Source organism: Nothobranchius furzeri, chromosome 16 (genome assembly GCF_043380555.1).
Source record: "Nothobranchius furzeri strain GRZ-AD chromosome 16, NfurGRZ-RIMD1, whole genome shotgun sequence".
Classification (NCBI taxonomy): Eukaryota; Metazoa; Chordata; class Actinopteri; order Cyprinodontiformes; family Nothobranchiidae; genus Nothobranchius; species Nothobranchius furzeri.
This window is the reverse complement of record NC_091756.1, coordinates 34196887-34220725: the sequence shown is the minus strand read 5'-3', so window position 1 is coordinate 34220725 and position 23839 is coordinate 34196887. Positions and strand designations below refer to the sequence as shown.

General features: G+C 41.3%; 2 protein-coding genes across 2 annotated transcripts in view; both read right to left on the bottom strand.

The window, feature by feature from the left end:
* hrc (histidine rich calcium binding protein) overlaps positions 1 to 15773 on the bottom strand; it is a 34182-nt gene extending 18409 nt beyond the window's left edge. The window contains exon 1 of the mRNA XM_015963289.3: positions 2669 to 15773. Within this exon, the coding sequence (XP_015818775.3) occupies positions 2669 to 3269 (601 nt within the window). The 5' untranslated portion in view covers positions 3270 to 15773. The remainder of the gene's footprint in view (positions 1 to 2668) is intronic.
* Positions 15774 to 16258: 485 nt separating this feature from the next.
* The window catches only part of LOC107387988 (transient receptor potential cation channel subfamily M member 4), a 39184-nt gene continuing 31603 nt past the window's right edge, over positions 16259 to 23839 (bottom strand). Inside the window, exons 27-28 of the mRNA XM_015963290.3 lie at positions 22158 to 22251; positions 16259 to 16595 (exon numbers count right to left, since the gene is read on the bottom strand). Of these exons, the coding sequence (XP_015818776.3) occupies positions 22162 to 22251 (90 nt within the window). The 3' untranslated portion in view covers positions 16259 to 16595; positions 22158 to 22161. The remainder of the gene's footprint in view (positions 16596 to 22157; positions 22252 to 23839) is intronic.

Below are 23839 nucleotides of genomic sequence, written 5' to 3'. Positions count from 1 at the left end.
ATCTCTGTCTGCTCGTACAGTCAGAAATCCTAGCAGAGAGACGCTGGAATTGGGTATATGGTCCTGCAGCCACGTCTCAGTAAAACACATAACACTGCACTGCCGATACTCTGGCTGAGTCCTTGAAAGGGCTTGGAGTTCATCCATCTTGTTGGCCAGTGATCTCATATTGCCCATTATGATTGATGGAAGAGATGGTTTGAATTTCCTCTTTCTCTGTCTCCGTTTTGCTCCCGCTCTGCACCCACGCTTCTTGTGTTTTAGCTCATTTGGGATTTGTGGCCTCAGTTGAGGTCTCATTTCAGCCTTTCCAATGTTAATCAGCTGCTCCCGATTGTAAACCAGCTTGTTGTCTTGGTTACCCATCATAACAAATGCTCAGAAAGTGAAAAAAGTGAAAAAAATTGCACTAAAAATCCTCTTTGCTTCACAGCACCAGAAACAGAAAAGCAAAACGTCCAAGAAACACCACTTTTCTTGAGAAACCAGAAGAAAAAAATCCAAAAAAAGGCAAAACTTACACATAGTCAACAGAGCTACTCCAACATGCAGCCACCCTGAGCAGCGCAGTTCTGGAACCATGTATTAGTATTACCAAATTTATTAGCAAGCAAAATAATATATATTTTGAGAATTAGAATATAATGCATTAAAACAGTTTCAGTTGCTTCATTTAATTAAAACTAATTGAAAAATAATAATAAATATCCCTAACCATCAATCATTCTTAAATATTTCCTACTTGTTATTTCTGTTGCAGAACTGGATCAGCTTCTTCTCACCAAACAAGGGGTGAAAAAAAGGCCTTGGAGTTCAGCTGAGAAAGCAGCAGTATGGCGACAGCTTGGAAAGTACATGTCCTTAGAGACAGTTCCTGGTAAAGTACCATGCCTTAATGCACTTAAGACAAAGCCAGAGCTCAAGAGTAGAACCTGGAAAGATATTAAAAACCAAGTCTACAACTCTATCACAGCACAGAAGAGGAAACGGCTGTAAACTGTTGTGTTCGCATGATTGTTCGTGGTTCACCTGCCTCAGTGTTGTGAGGTGGATTTCTTTTGGTGTGACACAATGAGGCCTAGTTGTGTTGATGTTAGGCATGTTTCTAAGCTTATATATATATATATATATATATGTGTGTGTGTGTGTGTGTGTGTGTGTTTTTTTCATTTGTAACAGATGTTTGTTCATACTCTGGCTACAATTATAAAAACTACATTTTAAAAGGCACTTTTCCCCCAGTTTCTTTTTCAAAAGCAATTAAAGTTAAAATAACGAAAGCTGTCATTTAAAATGTCCAGCTATTTATAGGATTTTTTAAAAATCCTTGTTTTTCTGTTTAATTTAATAAAAGAATGCTTTGCAAAGAAATTGTTTCCTTTTAATGAAACTGCATGCATTAGTCTAAAATTTATATATAAACCAAACGTAAAAATCGGGAAGACTGATTTAATTTTTGTACTTGACAAATACAATGTAATAGATAAATGTAAAAATCCCAGCACTATAGCTGCTAGACTTGCTAGAATCTATATCTATCTGTCTATCTATCTGTCTATCTGTCTGTCTGTCTAATAAATTCATTTTTATCTATCTGTCAAATACATTATCTATTTATCTATATAACTATCTAATAAAAAATTCATTTGTATCTATCAAACTGTAAAAAAAAAACAATATATCTATGTGTATGTATGTGTGTGAATGTTTATGTGTATGTATCTATGTTTATTTATATAAATTTTACATGAGATAGTTTGGTTTGAATAGAAATTCTGATGTTAAGGAAAAGCGCAAATCTGCCCGGCAACAGGAGTATGTCCACACAATCACTGTAAATAAATACAAGCTTTTAGTTTGAGTTTTCCCATATTTTAGGTGACATTCTGAATCTCTACTCCCACCTAGAGGCAAACATAATTTTTGCACCATTCTGGCTATAGTGGAAGTCAGGTTCCTCTCAAAAAACTCAGAAGGCGTAGTCCACACAAACCCATAAAAACACATATGTGTGTGTGTGTATACTTGTATTTATTGGTTTATGTGGACAAACTTTTACTTTTAACCTGTAGTGTGAGGACCTTTTCACATTGTGGGGACATTTGGTTGGTCCACACAATGTGAAAATACCCTAAAATGTGGTTTTAGAGATATGGTGTGAATTAACTTTTTTTATGTTAGGGTTAGGAATAGAACAGCATTGGTTATGGTTAGGACTGGGGTATAGGTTAGGCATTATACAGTCACAAAAATGAAAAAAATTACATGAATGGAAGTCAATGGAGGGTCCACACAAGCACATAAATACAAGTGTGTGTGTGTGTGTGTGTGTTATTTTTTCTGCTTTTATTTTACTGCTTGCTAATTCAACACCCATGTGTAATCACCACTATATGAACTTTTGGGAGCTCTAACACGGAAACACCTGTCAGCCCTCTTAAAGTTTCATAGTGCTTCAGATCTGATCGGTGTCAGCTACACTGATAAGCTGCTCTATTTCTGGACTGATCTGTGTGACAGCATTTCTAAAGAAGCTGCGGTGAGTGTGAGTCAGAGGGGCGATGAAGAATTTATTTAACACAAATGAGTTTTAGCTCATTATTTACATTAGATAGCTAAAGCAGTCTGTTGTAGGTTCATACATCAGAATGCAGAAGGTTTTTGTTACCTTCATCTTCAGAGTCATCCTCAGCAGCAGTATGATCCTCTGATTCTTCTTCCTCAAAAGACTCCTCCCCTTCGTTCTCTTCCTCCACAGCATTCACATCAGCTTCATCATCTTCTTCCTCAGTACCTGCCTCCTCTTCCCTCTCCTTTTCAGTTACGGCCTCCTGCTGCTGTTCCTGTTCCTCCTCTTCTATAGTATCCTCATCAGTCTCATCATCCTCTTCCTCAATATCATCATCTTTGTCATCAGCTGCCTCTTCTTCCTCCTCCTCATCATCATCATCACCAGCCCCTTCTTCATCTTTAGCGTTTTCCTCCTCCTCAGAGGTTTCATCTCTTTCCTCTTCTTCTGCATTCTCCTCTTCCTCATCAGAAGCCTCTTCATCATCTTCTTCACTTGCTTCATTATCTTCCTCTTCTGCTGCCTCTTCATCTTGTTCAGTGTCTTCACCATCATCAGCAGCTTTGTCTTCCTCAGCATGTCTGTTATGGAGGTCGTCCTCCTCTTTGCTTGCATCTTGGGCATTGAGGAGTGGGACCAGTGGTGAGCAGAGGAGCACCAGTAGGAGTGGGATCACCAAGCTTCTCACAGGCGCCATCATGGATCTCTGGAGGACTTTCTATTTTAGTTCCGTCACCACAGATGTGTTCTTAACGTCTAAAGTCCATAAAATCCCTTAAAAAAATGCAACGTGGCAGCTTAGCGAGGGATATTGTTCACGTCCAGACTGAGAGGAGGGCTGGGTTCATGAGCCTGAGAGCACTGAGCTGGGCTTGTGTTGAGGACAGAGGACACAGAAGTGTGTGCGCTGCAGTTGCATGCACATGAGTGACAGAGGCACATGCCTGGGAAGAATGCTCCTGAGGTCCTTAACACAGAGTATTAGAGGGATGGGGGTGAGTGTGTGGATCACCGAGGTGGCTGTTCTGGTCTGCAGAAGGTCGGGTAAAAAAGGTCACATGGAAATAAGAGGGTGGGGAAAGTTTAACCAGTTTGAATGATAAACTCAGGGTCTACCTTTAAAGTAATTTGGGTATTTATTGTTTTACATGTGTTTCAAATGTAATGTTTCCGTAAAAATTCATAAAACAAGCTTGATTTTGACGCATTTTCAAGACTACCTCATTATCCAAACTAGAAAATTCCGAAAAGCACTGATTTTGGTTTTTAGCACTGCTGACACTGATTTATCTCCTAGGATTATAAATAACATTACATTTTTATTTATATATATGACAAATATGATTTTCTACATGGAAGCGCAAACTAATAATAAGCAAAGGTCAATTGAGGTCACAGACTGAGAAAATGCACTTTTGATGAGTAAAAAATCAAATAGAGCCAAGGTCTGATCTTTGAGTTTCAGATTGGCCAACCACTCATCAAACACAGCATCAGCCAATTCCAACTTTCAGAAGACTGTTTGATGCATCTTTACAAATTAATCCACTTGCTTGTAAAGATAAATGATTCAAAATATCAAATTAAAGGTAAGAGCTTAGGATGTTTCAGGAAATAACCGGCTTCTCCACGTTTTGAAAAAGCGCAGGAGAGAGAATGTCTGCTAATCTTCGTACACGCTCTGGTTGTAGCTGCCGGCCTTGCAGCACTTCTTCTAGCAGTAATCTGAAATGAGAGCCAGTGAGAACGGCGAGTAATGAAGACGCATCACTCTACACATAAACAGAATCTGCATGCGCAGGAAGTGAAAACTAACCCAGAAACGAGCACTTACGATGACAGCCTTGTGTGAAAGCGTAACAAGAATAACTGACAGTTATGCGGACCAATGGTTCAGATGATCCAGCGGGAAGAACATCCTCTGTTCAACTTTTAAATTCAACCTCATAATGTGAATAAAAGACATCTTTCACATTAAAAACAGAAAACCAGCCATAGCCACACATTTCTTACATTGCTGTATATCAGTCCTGAGTCTAAATCAACTGTTGAATAAAGTGAACAAACCGGATCTTGATTCAACACTGAAACTAATTGTATATAAGAATGAAAGCCTCAGTGATCATAAATGTTACACAAATCTTTATGAGGTGCTTGTGAGACAAAGAAAAGTGGAAAATCTTCTATTTGTAGTAAATTCTCCTCTAGTCCAGGAGCAGACGGGAGCTCGTCAGGATGATGGATGAAGTTGTAAATAGAAAAGTTCATAGTCTGCACTTTTCACTGTTCGCTTTTTACTTAGATTTATTTCTTTTTTCTAGAAAGTCAGTGACATTTTTTAGCCTCTCAATTATTCACATGGCCGTTTTGCTTTCCCCAACATCCAACATGTAGAGAGACCTCAGTAACAGTGATGACACTGTTGTTGTGAGCTGCTGCTGACAGGTGGCCCAGCAAACTATTTAGAGTAAAGGCTCCTTCAATGGTTTGCTCCACTATGTGACCTTCAGTGGATCCACATCACAGTGAAACCCAGCACCCTGCTTCTTTTGAACTATCCGTGAAACTTCTCTCCTCTCTACAAATGGATCTCACTCATTAGTTCCTTATTCGACTAAAAAGCTCCTAACTTTAAGGCTTAAGCTCGGCTTAATGAACTGACCTGTATTGGAATGTTGACTATGTGCAGTGCCTTGAGACGACTGTTGTCGTGATTTAGCGCTATATAAATAACCTTGAATTGAAAATTGAATTTGTAACAGACGTGGTAGTCCAGTTGTTAGAGTGCCAAGGTACGCACTTTAAATGTGTGGTTTACTCATTTATTTAATACATTTGCAGTGTTCTCTAGTGTAAATCAATGCCTTATGAGTCAATAAATAAAAAAAGAAAACTATGACGCTGCTGTTTTGAGATGCAGACATTTTCTGGTGCAGAGGTGGTGTAATAAAGTTAATTTACATCTAATTAAGGACCGAGACGTTAAGATTCCATATCGAGTATGGCACATATGTCAGAGTCAAGGCCCGCGGGCCAGATGCGGCCCGCAGAGCATTTTTATGTGGCCTGCGAGATAAATATAAAAAATATATTAAAACTGGCCCGCTGGCCGATTTTACTGCAAAGACTTCAACTCCCATGATGCTTTGCGGCATCAGCGCGGAGCCGACGCGCCCCCTCCTTTGCGTTTTTTCAGCGCCTGCTGCCGGTGTCTGCAGCTCCGCTGTCTCGGACAAACTACACTCCTCTCACTCAGCGCCGAGTTCACTCAGCTATTTTCTGACGTTGAAGCCCAGAAACGGAGATTCTAGCCGCTCAGTAATGTGTTCGCGACTGAAAGAGAAAGTTTTCCAACTAACGTCCAGACAGAGCTGATATAACTCCAGCGAGCAGTGACACGCTCAAACCAGCACGACTCTGTGCCTGCTGTAGTTTTTCCTCCCCGACACACAACGTGGTCAAGCTGCTCAGACATGTTCATCAGCACAAACCTATGTGAACACCTGTTGTCATCTAATGTTGTCATTATTATGATGAAGATGAACAAAACAACAGGAGTCTCCTCCTCAGCTCAGATCAACCCCATGATGCAGGTATCTGGCTGGAACAGGTGAGCATCACAGTAAACCAGTGGAGCAAACTGAGCTTTAAATATGCTGGTTTTATGCTCTTTTTCTGCTCCAAAACATGAAAGTTAACAGGTGAGATGCTGCATTTTCATTTAAGATAAAATTATATTTTTATTTTGTTGTTGGCCCGTGAGCAAAGATTTAACCTACAGTAAACAGGAAGTGGAAAGGCTGCAGATAGATGAATAGAATAGAAAATCCCTTTATTTTTCCTCAGTGGCGAAAGCTAGACGTCACAGCAGTGATGACACGTATTACAGGAGAAAAAAAGAGAATAAAAAATAAGAAAAATGAATAAACAACAAGAAAATATAAATCCTGAATAGATTTTAAAAATGCTGAATATACCACAAGTAATGAATACCACTGATGCCTTTTATTTAAAACTGACTTGCTCGTGTGTAATTAGGTTATTCCACATTCAGTGTTATTGCAGAAATAAGTTTGTTTCCAAATTTAAAGGTTCAAAATTGCATATATGTTGATAAAGAGAATGTGCAAATTTGCCATCACTTTTTCAAAAATATTAAGTTTGGCCCTCGACTTCATCTCAGAGTTTCATTTCGGCCCCGTGTGAGTTTGAGTTTAACACCCCTGGAGTATGGGATCAGTCTTACGGACCACTGAGTTATTAAACCAGAAGATTGGAACTTTTTAATGTAGGGATTTGTAGCACTTTGTATTAACTGAGAGACAAGAGAAAGAGTTCTTCAAATGTTTAAGATGATTTATTACTAACTAATTTTAAACAATTTAAACAATACTAACTCTCTAATGATGAATGTATCTGTTTGAATGAGATGTGAGATGGATGGTGTGTGTGAGTCGTGTTAATCAGAACTCTCGTATCTGGAGAGGCAAGTCTGAGTGGGAGATGATGTTTTGCTCCTAACTACGATCAGAGTTTGAAAGGAGTAGTTTCATAAACACATGAGACGCCATATTTGTCGTATCCACACATACCCTCAGGGAGACCTCCTGTACGGATCCAGAATGTCAGGTCCACGGACCCTCCTTTCGGTACTGGAGCCAGTGGTACAGCGTCACAGCATGACAAACTAGTCCTTGGATTGTCTCCAGGTAAAAAGCGACAGGTGGTTCACAGCGTCAAAAGGGGACCCTCCTTGGGTCAGTGAGTTCAGCTTTTATTGTGAAAGGAACCGTTGCGTGGTTGGTAAAATGCAACAGATTTTCCCAGCTTGTTGGTTCTCAGCTTAAAAAGGGAAGTCCGGATGGCCGGTCCGATACTCCGCTTAGCATGCGGTGAACTCCAGTGAGATGTTGAGAACTGAACTAAGATGGCATTGGAACTGGTTTTATCAATCTGGGTGTTTTGAATTCTGGTCGAATCAAAGCTGACAGATTTGTAAACACCATAGAGACTATGCCATGCTTCAGACTAGGAAGGTTCTGATTGGATCAGTAACAGCAATGTGTCATGTGTTGTTTACCTTATGTGTGTCAGTGTGTCTAGTGAACTAGATTAAGTCATTTACTTACTAAAACATATTAATCATAACATTGTGATTTCACAGATTGGTCAACATTGTATTATTAACTAACACTTGTTTTGATTAGCTTTATTAAAAAATAGAGTTCTTTGATTTAATAAAAGAAAAGAGTTCATTATCTTCTTTCTTCTCTTGCTGGAAAGTAAACAGTTTTAGAAGCAAATGCATGACCTTGAGGCTGTCTCATGCACTCGAGCACTGTGTCAGAGGCATCTGTGGAAAGAGGTTAAATCCTTGGTGGAATAGCTCCTTCATCACGTTACAGTGGGCTGAAAATAGCAGGATTACTCATTATTATTGATGATATGCACACACCTCACTTTTGATTGGCTAACAGAACATGTTCAGTAATGTTGCAAAAGTCACAATCAACTCAGCTCAACTCAAACTTTATTTCTAAAGCGCCTTTCAGGCACAAGAGTGACAACAAAGTGTTGAACAGGAAATAATTAAAAATAACAAGATAAGAATTAGAAAAATGATTTAAAAGAAAATTAAAACAGTATACAAACTGAAAAAAACAACAACACTAAAACAGACAAATGGCCAGAGGTAAAGGCCAGATCAAATAAAAAAGTCTTTATCCTACCCTTCAAACCATCACCAAGACACTCTTCGCTCTCTCTCCTCACTGCAAAAACATTAAAAACCTCCCTGTGGAGCCAGGATGGGTGAAGCAATTAATGCTAATTCACAGTGTGACATCACAGTGTGAGGATTTTCAAATCCTAGCACTTCACTATTTATTTTCCTTATCAGAAATTAATGCAGGAGGTTGGTGTGGAAGACTGTTCTCAGCCTGTCGAAAACCTCAGAGTGACAGATGATAATCAGAAATAATAATTAAAAAACGATTTTCAGTCAACCACACCTTTAACCACTGGACTACCAAGGCCAAAAACAGCAGGCTGGCCTAAGATGCTGATGGAGCATGCGTGGGTGAAGCTTCACTCAAACAAACTGTTTCATTTCTGGTTATGAATTCAGACTGATGAAAATAACTCGTATTTACAATAAATGATATCTCAGCAGTGCCATTAGTAATATTTATCATATACTGTGCCTACCCTTGCTCTCAAAGATTGAAAATAGCATGATATGGAACCGTTACATCTTTTTTTATAGCTTTCTTTGTTTATTGCAAAAAGAAAGCCAGGCCCCTCTTATGCATTCCTGTTATATGTTGTTGTCTTTCAGAGTGAAGCAAAAGCAGACAACAGAGAAACCCAAGAGATTCTCAATAAAGGCCTGGTGGTTCTGTTTACTCATTCACTCACATTTCATGACAGCAGCAGTACTAATATCAAACTTAAGTTGGTTGTCAAAGAAATCACTGAGATACTTGTAGGATGAAACAAATTAAAACCCTTCATAAATGATTAATGCTCTCTGCTGCTGTGTCTATTTTACATCCAAAACAAACAAAAATATTCCTTTGTTTTTGCAAGATCCGGCTCTAAAAAATCAGTCACACTAAGAAATAACAACAGTCTGGTATCTGAGAACAAAGCAAGTAGCTGTGTTCAAATATGCTTTAAGATTCATTGGTATGCAGAAATAACAGGCAGTAAAACACAGCCTTCATTCAAGCCTCTTTTTTATTTTTTTTATTTTTTATTTTTTTTACGGTGTCCTGTCTGGCTGTGAAGCAAACAGAATTGATGTCTGGATGCTGGTAACAAGCCTTACAGATTTACTCTCAGGTGGAGCATCAAAGCGTCTGCTTCTAATGTCAAGCCTGATACTTAAAACTGTATTGTTATTGTTTTTGAATGCTTTGTAACTCCGACCAGACACGGAGTCAGAGGTGAAAGACAAAGGAAAAGACAAAAGGTGGGGAGAGAGGGGGGAAGGGGGTGGGGGGATTCCACAAAAATAAACAATAATGAACTAGAGTCTGCTTCTAGACCTGCAGAAAGAGACAAGAAAAAAAAGAAAAAAATGGGACACAAAAACAATACAACAAGATCAAGCTATAACTGCATCAACTTGATGAAGAAATATATAATCAACATTGTTTAACTGAACAATCACACGATAATAAATCACAGTGCATTAAGCGCCCACCATAGTCTTAAGACCTGTGTTGAACGTACCCAAGCCCATACTTTTGAGAGCACCATGTGAGCACCTGTGTGTGTACACGCAGTTGTTTATGTAAGGTTTCTCTAGAGGAGCATCCAATAGAGAGTGTGAGGGACCACAGATCTGCCCCCCAAAGATGCGTAGGAGACGGGGGGAGCTCCAAGTCCCAGAGATCCAGGCGCTGCCCCAGAACACAGGAACCCCAAGGAGACTGCAGCCAGAAAGGCCCCCACTCCCCTCGAGAGGCACAGAGGATCGCCCCTGGGGGCCACAACCAGCAGCCGGCAGAGTCTCGGGATATATCAGCGGCAAGCCCACAGGCCCGCCCGCAGCCTCCCACCCCCTAGCCGGCCGAGCCCGGGACCCAGCGACCCGGGACCCAGAGGCGACCACCCCCGCCGGGGACCCAGCAGAGCCCAGGGACCCAGACCCCACCAGGCCGCCACCGGGATTGATCAGGCAGACGCCAAAAATCTTAAACCCCCTGACCCGGGAGCCAGAAACACTCAGGCAGACCAAGGCACCGCACTCCACACCAGGTGTGGCAGAGGGAGGGGAGACGAAGATCTATATCATCAAAAGAAGTCCCAGGAGAGGGGAGGAGTCAAAGGCCCCACCTGACATATACAGTCATACACAAACACAGTCACACACTCCCTCCCTCATGCTCACACATACACATACAACCAAAGACTTACAAAAATGCACGCCAGACACCCACTCATGCTCCCCATACATGCTCCCGGTACTGCTGCACATGGGGTACAACCATCACCGGTTACCAGAGTTTGACCCTTTCTGCTGGGGGTGCTGATGAGCAGGCTCCCCCGCCCAACCAGATGGCCAGATCTGCCTCTTAGCCTCCAGCCCCAGGAAGCCAAGCAACAACAGAGGTGTGATAAGACCCCTTGTCTCCCTCCACCTGCTCCAATATAGTGTTGTGTGTTGATGAGGTGTATTCCATGGCTGTGGTGAGCGGGCAGTGCGGGCATCGTCTGGCCTATTCCAGCTGATGCCACCACACCACCCCACTTGCACCCACAGCTCTCGGTGTCTAAGTGCAGTTTAAAATTGGAAGTGGGCACCGGCACTCGGGAGGAGGCTGAGAAATCCCCCTGCCAAGTGCCGTTGAATGTGCTCACTCCCAAGGCCCTAAGTGTGTGTTTGCGTTGAATGTTGTCAGTGGAAGTGTATAAGGTGCAAATAAAATTGGGGGGCAGGCTGCCACAGGAATGCGGAAATGGGGTCCATACCCACACACCCTGACTTGTCCACCCCCCAAGGTCCTATGTGCATGTCTGTGTGATGATGTGAGGGAGCAGGAGGAAAGAAATATGCGGGGATGGGGAGGAATGGCTGGCTGGGCTTAGCCCTCCAGGGAGCCAGCTCCCCCACTGGCCCCAATAGGCACCTCTGTTGTCAAACTGCCACCTAGGACATGGAGACCCCAGCCCATCCTGCCAGGGCCCAAAGCAGCAGCATTACAGAGCCTCAAGGAGTCCGCAGACACCAACCCAGCAGAATGTCTATGCCCATCCCTGCATTTGCAACACTTCCAGAATATATAAGACATAGGACATCCAGGTAAGGTTGGGTCCTCCCCCTCCTGGACCTCCCCCTCCCCTGTGATGGGACAGCAGCGGAGCCAAGGTCTACCCGAGGCCCCTGAACCCGGGCCAGGCACTGCTGCATGTTCCTGCCTTCTTCCCGGCAGCATACATGTCATCGCTATGTGATGGAACCGATCAAAGGAGCCCAGAGAGATTGATCTGAAGTGGAAGCAGAGGCTATATCAAGTGTAATATGATCTAACAAAAGATTTCTATACTGGTTAATGCAGAGAGTTTCTCTATTTTTACAATTCAAGAGGAGAGTTTTCTTAGCGATGCATATGGCAATCAGAACCACGTGAACCAAAGATTTTTCAATCGGGACATCATCCAGGTTTCCCAGTAAACAAAGAGGAGGGGTGGTTGGGATATGACATTTCAGAGACTTTGACAGCTCTTCACATACTCTACCCCAAAATTCCTGGACAGGTGGACAGGACCACAGTGCATGAATGTAATTTTCAGGAATGTTGTTTGTGCAGTGTGTACAGGTGTCAAACGACACAAACCCCATCTTGAACATCCGATGACCTGTATAGTGCACTCTGTGTAGAATTTTGTACTGAATTAATTGTAAATTCGAGTATCTGATCATTTTAAAAGTTTTTAAACAAGTTTGGGACCAGATGTTCTGGTCAAAGCTGACTGATAGATCCATCTCCCATTTTTCAATAGGGATTGCTATTCTATCGTCTATTTTGGACAGTGTCTTATATACTTAAGACAGTAGTTTGGGGGGTTTGAGATTATAGAAGTCTAATACCGTTGGTGGTGTTTGTAATTCTATTTTATTGAGCTTAAATTTTTGTTTTACTACAGATTTAATTTGGTGATATTCTAAAAAGCTATTCTTATCCATTCCAAATTGGGATACTATTCTATTAAATGGAATGAAGTCCAATCCTTCATATATGTGTTTCAGGTATAGAATTCCTTTATTTTTCCAGTCCGGAAGGTTCATCATTTTATTATTTTGCAAAATATCAGGATTATTCCAGATAGGTGTGCGTCTGCATGGTACTAGTGAAGACTCTGTCATTTTAAGATACTCCCACCATGCTGTCAGAGAGGTGCTGATACTAATACTTTTGAAGCCTTCATGTTTTCTTATGCTTGAGCTAATAAATGGTAAGTCTGAAATCTCTATCGTATTGCAAAGTGTCTATTCTATGTCTAACCAAGACTCTTGATACAGTGACCCAGTCTGAAACTCGGGAGCCTTCCTAGTGCTCACATATTTCATTAGGTTCCTAACCCCTTAGGCACTAACAGCAGTTGGGTAAGGATACATGCTTCCTCTAAGAGAAGAGATTACTGGTAAAATCAAATCAAAAATTTCTAAAGAAAAATAAATTATTGAGTGCATCTGGGAGTGTCACTTTCTCTTTTTCATGCTTCCTGAACCGCCTTTGCATTTGTGAAACTGAGGCTTTACACGCGGCATGCAAGTTATGACCACTGTGCTGATATTCCACCTTGTATTTAGACATCCTTTTCTTATTTCGTGCCTTAGTTCTTTATGTATGTTCTTTATTTCCTGTCTTTTGCCAGTGTAAAAAATGTAACTTTCTTGATTATCACTTGTTTTTAATCCTTAATGAGCCATTGTTGGGGTCCCTGCAATGGGAGAAACAATGCGCCCATCTGACAAATGTTGCTGTGCCAGTGCATCCAGCTGACTGGCTGCTTCAGATGTGTGCAGCCTATAATCGCTCCTGAGTGGCTGCAGCAAAAAAATCTGCCAAGTGGAACTTTAAAAGATAAGACTGGTCAGAGGGAGCACCTTTGGGAGCTGCTGTTTGTGTAGCATTTTGGTGAGGCCAATCTCTAATAAAAATCCTCTTTAATTTACACCATGTGTCCAGCCCTCCTCCTTATACTGTGGTCCCATGAGCCAGATCATAACACCCATGGTTTGTTGTTTGGGTAATTTTTTTAAAATAATTTCACTGGGAATAAAAGATATGTACACATAAATGGTGACAGTTAATTTTAAATCTCTACAAGATTCATAAAAGACACCCCACTCTGTACAATCAAAGCATGCCTGATGTGTGGTAATGTCATCCTCTGTCCAACACTTGACTGAAGTAGCTTTTGTAGAACGGTGGCCCTCTTCTCTTTTTCCAATACTTTCTGGGTCAGGTCTCACAAGAAAAACAAGGTCCATCATTTTGTCCCCTGTACCAGTATGTTGTGAGCAGTGTTGGGAACGTTACTTTAAAAAAGTAATTAGTTATAGTTACTGATTACTTTGTCAAAAAAGTAACTCAGTTACTAACTGAGTTACAAGATCATAAAAGTAACTAATTACCAACAAAAGTAACTACTTAGTTACTTTTTTCATTAAAGCATGCAAGAATTACTACAATAGTAAAATATAAATGACTAATGACTGAACATAATAAAATGTATGCCAAATGTTTTATATAAACCTGAAAATTTTAAACAAATAAGCACTTAACAGGAGGAACTACTAATAGGAACATTACACTAATCTAGACTATTAAAAGGTCACTGTGTGATATTTAACAAAAACCCAATCAGCTAAAATTTAAAATTGCAAATAGAAACACCTGTAAAGGTTCCCGAGCCTTTAAATGGTCTCTCAGTCTAGTTAAATTACAGAAATAAATGTAATTTTGCACAGCATTCCATTTCTACAGCTTCACAAAATTGTGTCTTTTTAGTAGCATTTCTGTTGCTACTAGTAACTGTTAAATAAATAAATAAATATCCTTTAAAATGACACTAGAAGAGGCACAAGCCTGATGGAGGACTTAAATGTACTAACTTGGGTCAGACCCAAACACAGAGGAGCTGAAGCTGGGTGGTAAACACACACAGGTCGTTCTAATAACACCTGAGCTCCATGACGTCTGAGACTGATGCATCAGTGTTACAGCGGGACTAGAGACACGATCAGGAACAGGTTACAGCTGGATGATCTAGGAAGGTAGAAGATCAGGACGTCTGAGCGGTGAACAGGTGAGCGGACCTTCGGGACGTCCCGCTGTCACGCTAAGGGCACGGCTGCAGACCCGCAGATTCGCTGCTGCAGCAACAAATCTGCGGGTCTGCAGCCGTAGATATTCATCACGTCTTCCTCGTTCTTCACGGGCCGTGATGCTCTTAAACATCTGCCTCTTTAGCTCCTGATCAGCTGACGACAGCTTCAACACACCGCGCTGCTTAACGCACGCATTTCCTTACCAGTAACAGGAACAACGTTTTGATAAAAGAAGACGTAATTAATTAGTTTGCTTGTTACAGAAAGACATATTTTTTATTAACGCGGTTATTTTAAACGGAGTTATTCCCGTTGTGTCTACAGAATGCAGCGACTGAGACGGTGAGGGTCTCCGCCCACCCGGCCAATCATCATCGTGTTTGTAAGAGCGTTACCGACACCTCTCTCTCCCTGGCTGCAGCTGAAGTGTGGCGGTCGGAAAGCCTCACACTGCTGCTCAACGTTCGACAAGCACATAGTAACGCACAGCGTTCCGTCCCCAGTAACGGTAACGGCGTTGCAACGGCGGGAAAAGTAATTAATTAGATTATTCCGTTACCTATAAAAGAACGCCGTTAGAAACGCTGTTATACTTAAACGGCGTTACTCCCAACACTGGTTGTGAGGTTTTTAAAAGCCATAGCATGTATGGCAGAATGAGGGCAAAACAAAATGAAGGTGTGCGTCTATCATCTACAGCGTGATCCATAATCTCTCTGTGGGGCTGTGTCCAGAAATAATGCATTCTTGTGGTTCTATTTTTTTTTACCTAAAAATTGCTTTTGCTCGACTTGCTTCCTATACTGATATTTAAAGCAGCTCGTCTCTGCTTTTATAGTTGCAGATTTATACTGAAATGAAAAATAAACAAAATTTCCAAGTGATTTCAACCTTTTAGAGCTGAAGGATATATTTATTGCCCTGAATACATGATTTTTTTAAAGGCTATAATGCAGTTTAAATTTTACTAATTATCTGCAACTGAAGCGGCTGGGATGAGGATCAGCACCTCCAAATCTGAGACCATGGTTCTCGACCGGAAAAGGGTGGCTTGCCACCTCCGGGTCGGGGGAGAGGTCCTACCTCAAGTGGAGGAGTTTAAGTATCTCGGGGTCTTGTTCACGAGTGAGGGTAGGAGGGATCGGGAGATCGACAAGCGGATTGGTTCGGCGTCTGCAGTGATGCGGACGCTGAGCCGATCTGTCGTGGGGAAGAGGGAGCTGAGCCAGAAAGCCAGGCTCTCGATTTACCGGTCGATCTACGTCCCAATCCTCACCTATGGTCATGAGCTTTGGGTAATGACCGAAAGAACGAGATCGCGGATACAAGCGGCCGAAATGAGTTTCCTCCGTAGGGTGGCCGGGCTCAGCCTTAGAGATAGGGTGAGGAGCTCGGACATTCGGGAGGGACTCGGAGTAGAACCGCTGCTCCTCCGGATCGAAAGGAGCCAGTTGAGGTGGTTTGGGCATCTGGTCAGGATGCCTCCTGGACACCTCCCCGGGGAGGTGTTTCGGGCATGTCCTGCCGGCAGAAGGCCCCCGGGTCGACCCAGGACACGTTGGAGAGGTTACATCTCCAATCTGGTCCGGGAACGCCTTGGGGTCCTGCCGGAGGAGCTGGTGGACAAGGCCGGGGAGAGGACGGCCTGAAGCTCCCTAGTTGGGATGCTGCCCCCGCGACCCGGACCCGGATAAGCGGAGGAAGACGACGACGATCTGCAACTGACTGATGAGCCACCGTCATTCTTAACATTTAAAATAGCCCACAATAAGACATTAGAGTTTAGTTATGTGACTGATTCAATTGTTTCATGAAACCAAAAAAAAATTCAAAACATCAAACTATTGTATTCTTACATTTTTGTAAGCATCACAAAAACAAAATCACATATTTATATTTTAATATAACATCAAATACACTTATTCTTTTAAAAATACATTTTGTTGAGCAGATAATGACACATATGTGTTTGCTTTAACATTTGGCCTAATGCAATCTGGTATAAAAAAAAAAACAACAGCAGCAACATCAGAATATACTTCATTTGAATAAAGCAAGAATCTCAGAGTCAGGATATTTAATATTCTACTAAAGCCACTGTCGGTATCCTGGTCCTGTTGGCCTTTTTGTCTGACCCTTGCCTCCACCAAAATCAAAAGGAACTAGAAGCAGGGCAGATGTCTGCAGGGAACAAAAATACAGACAGAAAGAAAGATACTTAAGTGACATAATTACTGTACTCCTTTCACAAGAAACGCCTTAATGTAATCTTACTAGCCAAACGAGCTTTATTTTTCATACTTTCTTTTTATTGATAGTTTTATGTTAGAAAGAAGCAAGAAAAAGGGGAAAAAAACATAGAACATACAGACCTCACTCAACCAGTGTACAGGGCATCTAAAACAAGTCACAAAATGTTGTTAGGGCCTCACAGCCACTTAAGGTGCATTTACATATGGGAGAGGGTGGAAATCTTTATGCATTTGCTTTGACATTACAGTGCCGTCTGAGTCAGATACAGGTTCCATCTTTTCCAGTATTTCTGACATTCATCAGCTGCAAGTCTTTGTGAGAAAGTCAGTCTCTCCATCACATATATGTTATTAATGATGTCAATCCAGTCCAGCAATGTTGGAGGCTCCTCCTTCAACCATTTGCGAGTTATAGCCTTCTTTGCCCCTGCGAGCAGTATTAGTAGAAGGTACCTGTCCACTATTCACAGTCCTTGCGGTAAATCACATAGATAAAACACAGTGAAATTGCAGGATAAATTCAAGTCCATAATGGCATTGATTTCTTTTCTCAGTTCCAACCAGTAAGGTGTGATCTTTGTGCAGTTCCAAAAAACATGAAAGTGAAAGCTTGTACACATCCACAGTTCCTCCAGCTCTGAGCCTTGTCAGTATATTTACTTTGCTTACTTCTAATCTCAGGAGTAACAAAATATCGAACCATGTTTTTCCACATAAATTCCTTCCAAAGACCTGAGCTAGAAGTCATTAACGCAGCTTTGCATATATTGTCCCAGCTGTCTTCGGTTATTGTTAATTTGGCCTCTTTTTCCCATCTTGTTTTAATGTAATTTGTGTCATTATTCCTACAGGATTCTAAACATGAATATAATGTTGATACCTGTTTCTTTGGAGCCTTTCCTCTACATGAATCAAATAGGAGTTTAACCAGGCCTGTGTCCTCCTCCTCCAGGCATTTTACATTTCTGCAATAGTGCCTTAACTGGAGATATCTAAAAAAAAATTGTCTTTCCAGATCAAAAGCTCTCTGGTGTTGTTGGTATTTTTTTAATCCTCTATCTGATATAGTCCAGTAACCTGTTTTCCCATTCTGGGACTACTGGGTGAATCTTTTATCCATACTTGCAGGTGTAAAATCGGAATCATGTGCAGGCCATCTCAAACGCCAGGCAGACCTTTCAGTTTTCTAGTTTTTGAGTATCTTATCCCATATCCTTAAAGGCACTATCATTGATGTAGGAAGCAGGTCTCCGTCTATTTGTCTTTTAATTAGGGTCCGATCTCCAAGCAGTGATTGCAGGGGTGTTACACTATAGGACTGATCTATCTCCTTCCATTTTGCCTCATATGTTGGGTCACACCACCCGATCAACACTCGCAGCTGTGCTGCCCTGTAGTAATCCTCCAGACACGGTACAGCAAATCTACCCTTGTCTTTTTTATAAGTTGTAATAATGAAAATTTTACTCTCAGTTTTTGCTTAGCCCGAATGAAGTTAGACATCATCCTGTTCCACTCACTGAATTGCCTAGAGGGTATATGTATCGGAAGTGTCTGGAATAAATAAAGATATTTTAGCAATAAATTATTTTTTATTATGTCTATCCGATTGTGCATATTCATAGGTAGTAACCTCCAGCGCTGTAGATCCGCCTTTACTTCTGACGTTAAAGGAATATAGTTGTATTCAAAAAGCTTGGATAGGTCTGTAGGTATGTGAATCCCTAAATATTTTATAGGTGTGTTGCTCCATTAAATTTGGTTATTTTCTGAGTGCTTTGTCATGGTTGATAATTGAATAAAAGGGTCTGCCTCTTCTGTAGGTTTAACTTGTATCCGGAATATGTACCAAATTTTTTAAGTAAGGAGAGAAGGGTAGGAAGACTGACTTCTGGGTTAGATAATGTTATGAGAATGTCATCAGCATACAGACCTATTTTATACACTAAATCTTTAATCTTTATGCCTGTGATGTCATTTGATTCCCTGACAGCTTTCGCCAAAGGCTCAATGTAGAGCGCGAATAGGGCTGGGCTGAGGGGGCATCCCTGGCGACAGCCTCTCTCTAGGTGTAGCGTATCTGTTAAGTCCACGTTGATTTTAATTCTGGCTGTGGGCAACTTATATAACAACTGTAAGCACCTGATAATTTGGTTATTGAAACCAAACCTCTCTAAGACCAAATATAGATAATTCCAGCATACCGAATTGAACGCTTTGTCCGCATCTAGAATTACCGCAATTGATTCTGTGTTTTTCATTTGGTTTATTAGGTGAGGAGCCCGTCTTACATTATCATGTGTTTGCCTGTTTCGAACAAAACCAGTTTGATCTGTATGTTAATTCTGGGATTATGAATTCCAACCGTTTAGCCAGTATTGTTGTGAAAATCCTGTAGTCAATATTCAAAACCGATATTGGTCTATAGGAGCCACACTTCAGCTTGTTTTTACTGGGTTTAGGAATTACGGAGACTGCACGTTTCCAGGATGGTGGTGTCTCCCACCCTGTAAGCACGTGGTTAAAACAGTCCCTAAGCAGAGGGGTTACTAGCTCTCAAAAATGTTTATACCACTCTGCCGGATAGTCATCCTCACCTGCCATCTTATTACTCTTCAGCCTCGAAATGGCTTCATTAATCTCCTCCACTGTTATTGTTTGTGTGAATCTTTTATTTTGCTCTGTTCCTATTGATGGTAAATCAAGTGATGAAAGAAATGCATTGGCCGAGGGTACATCCGTCATATGAGGCTCTGCATACAACCTAGTGTATTAAGTCACAAAGGAATGTTTTGTCTTTCCTATCGTGATATACTTTGTCATCTGCTGGGTTTTTAATTTTCTGTATAAATCTGTCAGTCTGCTGTTTACGTATCTTCCACGCGAGGAATTTCTTAGATTTAGGACCATTTTTGTAATAATTCTGCTTTATAAGTCTAGTCTTTTTTTCTATTTGATCATCATACAGTTTGTTTAATTTATGTCGTGTCTCTTTAATCTGTAGTAACGTGTCATTATTATTATTTTTCATATGTTCTGTTTCTAGAGACTTTAGTCTTATTAAAAGGTCTTTTAAATATTTCTCTTTTTCTTTTTTCGTATGTGTAGACCACATGACTAGCTTCCCCCTGAGGACAGTTTTTGTTGCGTCCCATAAGATACTGAGTGAAACATTACCATTGTTATTATGCTCCATGTATTCCTAAAATTCTTTTCTACAAAGTTGCCAAATTTGGTATCGTTTAATAAACCGATATTAAGCCTCCATAAAGTCTCCTTCCGATCTGAACCCAGAGTAAGTGTCAAATATACCCCTGCATGGTCCGAAATGTCTCTTACCCCATACTACCATTTGTGATTCTATGCCTATCAGGTTTAGACATTAAAAAGTAGTCTAATCTTGAATGTGTACGGTGGGCATTTGAGAAAAAAAGTGTATTATTTATCTCGTGAATGCAGATCCCTCCATACATCCATTAGCTAAATTTCCTTTAAAAAAAATTAACAAATTGCTTCTGATTGAGATTTTTAACTTTACTAGTGGTGTCCTCATAGGGATTTAAATGAATGTTCCAATCTCCCCCGCAAATTAGCACCCCTGATATTTCTGTTGCAATCAGATCAAAAAGACCCTTATTCAACTGTTTATCGTTCCCCGGTGATCTATACACATTCAAAGTGTATAACTTCCTTATGATCGATGTACCCTTTAACCAATATATAGCACCCTTTTTTATCCCGGATTTGTGAAGAGAACTGGAAATTCACTTTGTTAGATAGTAAGATAGCTATTCCTCTAGATTGTTGTTTAATGTGTGAAGAATAGTACACATTTTTAAAACCCCCTTTTTTGTAATTTCTCGTGCTCAATGTTAGAGAGATGTGTTTCTTGCCAGAAAACAATATCTTGTTCTTCTCGTTTCATTTTTGCCAAAGCTTTACTTCTCTTAATAGGATTTTGTAACCCATTGACATAATGTTGCTCTATTTCCATCTTCAAAATAAAATACCCTAAACCTGTGAACCTCTAGGTGAAAAACAAACATTGGATTGCCGAACAAATAACCAACATACCTGAACACATAACATAAGTGACTTCCAGTGTATGTCCAACTTCAAAGTAGAGAGGAAAGCCCTTGGGTGTCCAGGGTGCCCCTCGTGTTGCTGCACAACAATCCTCACTCATTGCAGCAGCCCACTTGGAGAAAGCGAGAAATGTCCCTTATCTGCGGCTGAACATATTACTCCATGTCTTGCTGAGGAAAGCTGCATTCTTGCTACGGAAAAAGCTCAGTGTTGCCATCATTCCTTTTAAATCCCTGGAGTTTTTCCTGGATGTTTTTCACCCGTGCCTCTCGGTTCTGCCGCGTGTCCCACTCGCACTTTCCCAGGAGAGTGTCTTCGACCTGGGTGCAGAGGTGTGTGTTGCCGGGTCGTCTGCTCTCCCTTCCATCATCTTCCTTTTCTTTAGGTACTGAGATGAGTCTTGCGCATTGATATAAACCACAGGCCCGTTGTCATAAAACACTCATAGTCTGGATGGGTACAGGGTTTGGAAGCAGAGTCCCTTCTCTTTTAAAATCCCCCAGTTTAGCTAAAATATCACTAGGGTAATCTTGGTCAAAATACACACGTCTTCCTATTAGCTGGATTTCTTTTTAAGCCCACGCCGAGCAGAGGATCTTGTCTTTTATCTTATACTCCATATCACGAGATCTAGGGTTGGCTCCCGGTGGTGGTTTGGGGCCCAGGGAACGGTGACAGCGCTGTATGCCCAAATTACTGTCCGTTAGGGAGAGTTCTTTCTTCATGAAGGTCTCGATGAACTCAGACATGTTGTCCCCTTCCTCTCCCTCTGCTATGCCATGAATACATATGTTGTTCCTGAGCGAGCGGGCTTCCAGGTCGGATATACGTGACTGGAGGTCCTCTTGCAGCTGGAGAGTATAGCCGAGGACGTCCTTGGCATCTGCGGCAAACTCCTCCTTGTCAGCCACCCTCTGCTCGACTTCCTCGATCCTGTTTGTGGCCTCCATCATGTCCGCAACAATCTCGTCAAGTCGTCTTCCCATGTCTTTTCTAAACTCTTGTCATTTCTGATTTCACCAGCCCAGTCCGCTCAGTTATTTCTTTTTTCAAGTTAGCTTGAACTCTTTTCAGCTCCGTGAGAATGTTAGCTTCAATGGCCTCCATAGCTCCGTGTGGTTTTAGCTTGCTAGCGCCGTCAGCTTCTTTTGGTGAAAAAAACTCCTCCGTGTATTTTAGCTGAGTTCCTCTTGTCCTCCTCTTATTACCCCCTGGCATACCATTATAATTATCGTCAATTATGTTTTAACTTGTCAATATCATGGGGTAGTTAGGCCACATGGGAGCCAGTAAATTATGCTGCTTCCTGCCTCGCCTTCATCCGTAAGTCCCTAGCCAAACAAGCTTGATGACTGCGTTGTGTTGAATTTCAGATGTTAATGGGTTTACAGCTGTTGGAAGGTACCTCATTATGTAGGTGGCGGTTGGGAAGGTTCGAATTTGCTGCTTTCTTCCAATGTTTTCATGATCCATTTGAGTGCCTTTGAGCAGAACTCCACCTGAAAAAATTGGGAGCAAAAACAACTTGATTTTGGAGGAACTACCTGAACATATTGAAACATTCTGTAGCTCAAGGTTTTCTTTGCTTAATGTTAATATCAGAAAGTAGTGACACACCAATATGAAATTATTTGGGCCCATATAGATATCCAATATTAATATCACTGTTATGGCGAATAACTGATATTTGCCGACATCAATATACTGACATTAATGCTTCTAAAATCAGCAGATTTTGTATAGAATGAAAATTATTAAAGCTGAATTTACATTATTATGTATACACAACACACACATTTACGCTTCTGAGATGATTACAATCACTGTCACATGACTAAACAAATACACATCACCCCCCTCACCCTCTGAAACAGATAAACAAATGGAGATAAGATGGAAAAAATATCGGTTGTTGATATCGGCCCAATTTTATTTATCGGACCGATAGAGATATGTTAAAAACTGACTAACATTGGTCGATACCGATACTGATGCTGATATGTTATCCATCCCTACCAGAAAGGTATGATTTCTAAAAACAACCCCAATTCCAATGAAGTTGGCACGTTGTGTGAAATGAAACGTATCATGAAAAGATTCAGAGAATGTGGAGAAATCTCTCCATGGCCATAACAGTCGATCCTCCAGCCAGAACAGACATAATTCTATAAAGGGTGTTACCCTGTGCTCGCCAATACTTCATAAAGCCATTTTCAGTTAACACAGTTAATTGCTACATCTACAAATTAAGTTACTACAAGTGAAAAACTCTACCATGCAAAGAGAAAGCTATGCAGGTAAAACTAGCAAAATTAGAATATGGTACAAAAAGTCCATTTATTTCAGTAATTCATGTCAGACTGAGAGACCATCCAATAGCTCAGGAACCCTTTGTTGGTGTTTCTGATTAATTAGCTGATTAGATTGTGACACTTTGAGCAAGGCCAGATCCAATGGGCATTATGGGCACAGGCCCACACCCACTAAGGGCTCATGTGAGCAGCCCAAGCAAGGGAAACAGGTCCAACAGAAAAACAGCAGTGAGACATTAATTATACTGGAAGTGACTCGGTTACCGGGCACCGGCACCACCACTGGCACCACATTTAAGACCAAAAGCAACTACTGGACCATCTGACAAATTACCAGAGTCCCATAAAGAAAGACAATTTAAAGTCAAAGACAACAAAAGACATTTGGACCTGGAAAATGACTACAGGTATTTAGCACTATATCATTTTTGTGCAGCATCTCAAATTTTCTTCTCAAAATCTCAAATTTTTTCCCTCCTCCTTGAACCGTCACCTTATCGTGGTGGAGGAGTTTGAGTGCCCTAATGATCCTAGGAGCTATGTTGTCTGGGGCACTTAGTGCCCCTGGTAGGGTCTCCCATGACAAATTGGTCTTAGGTGAAGGGTGAGACAAAGAACGGTTCGAAGGATCTTTCATGGAGGTTAAAACGAAGAGTCGGAGTACCCGGCCCGGAGGGTTACCGGGGTCCCACCCTGGAGCCAGGCCTGGGGTTGGGGCCCGTGAGCGAGCGCCTGGTGGCCGGGCTTTCGCCCATGGGGCCCGGCCGGGCCCAGC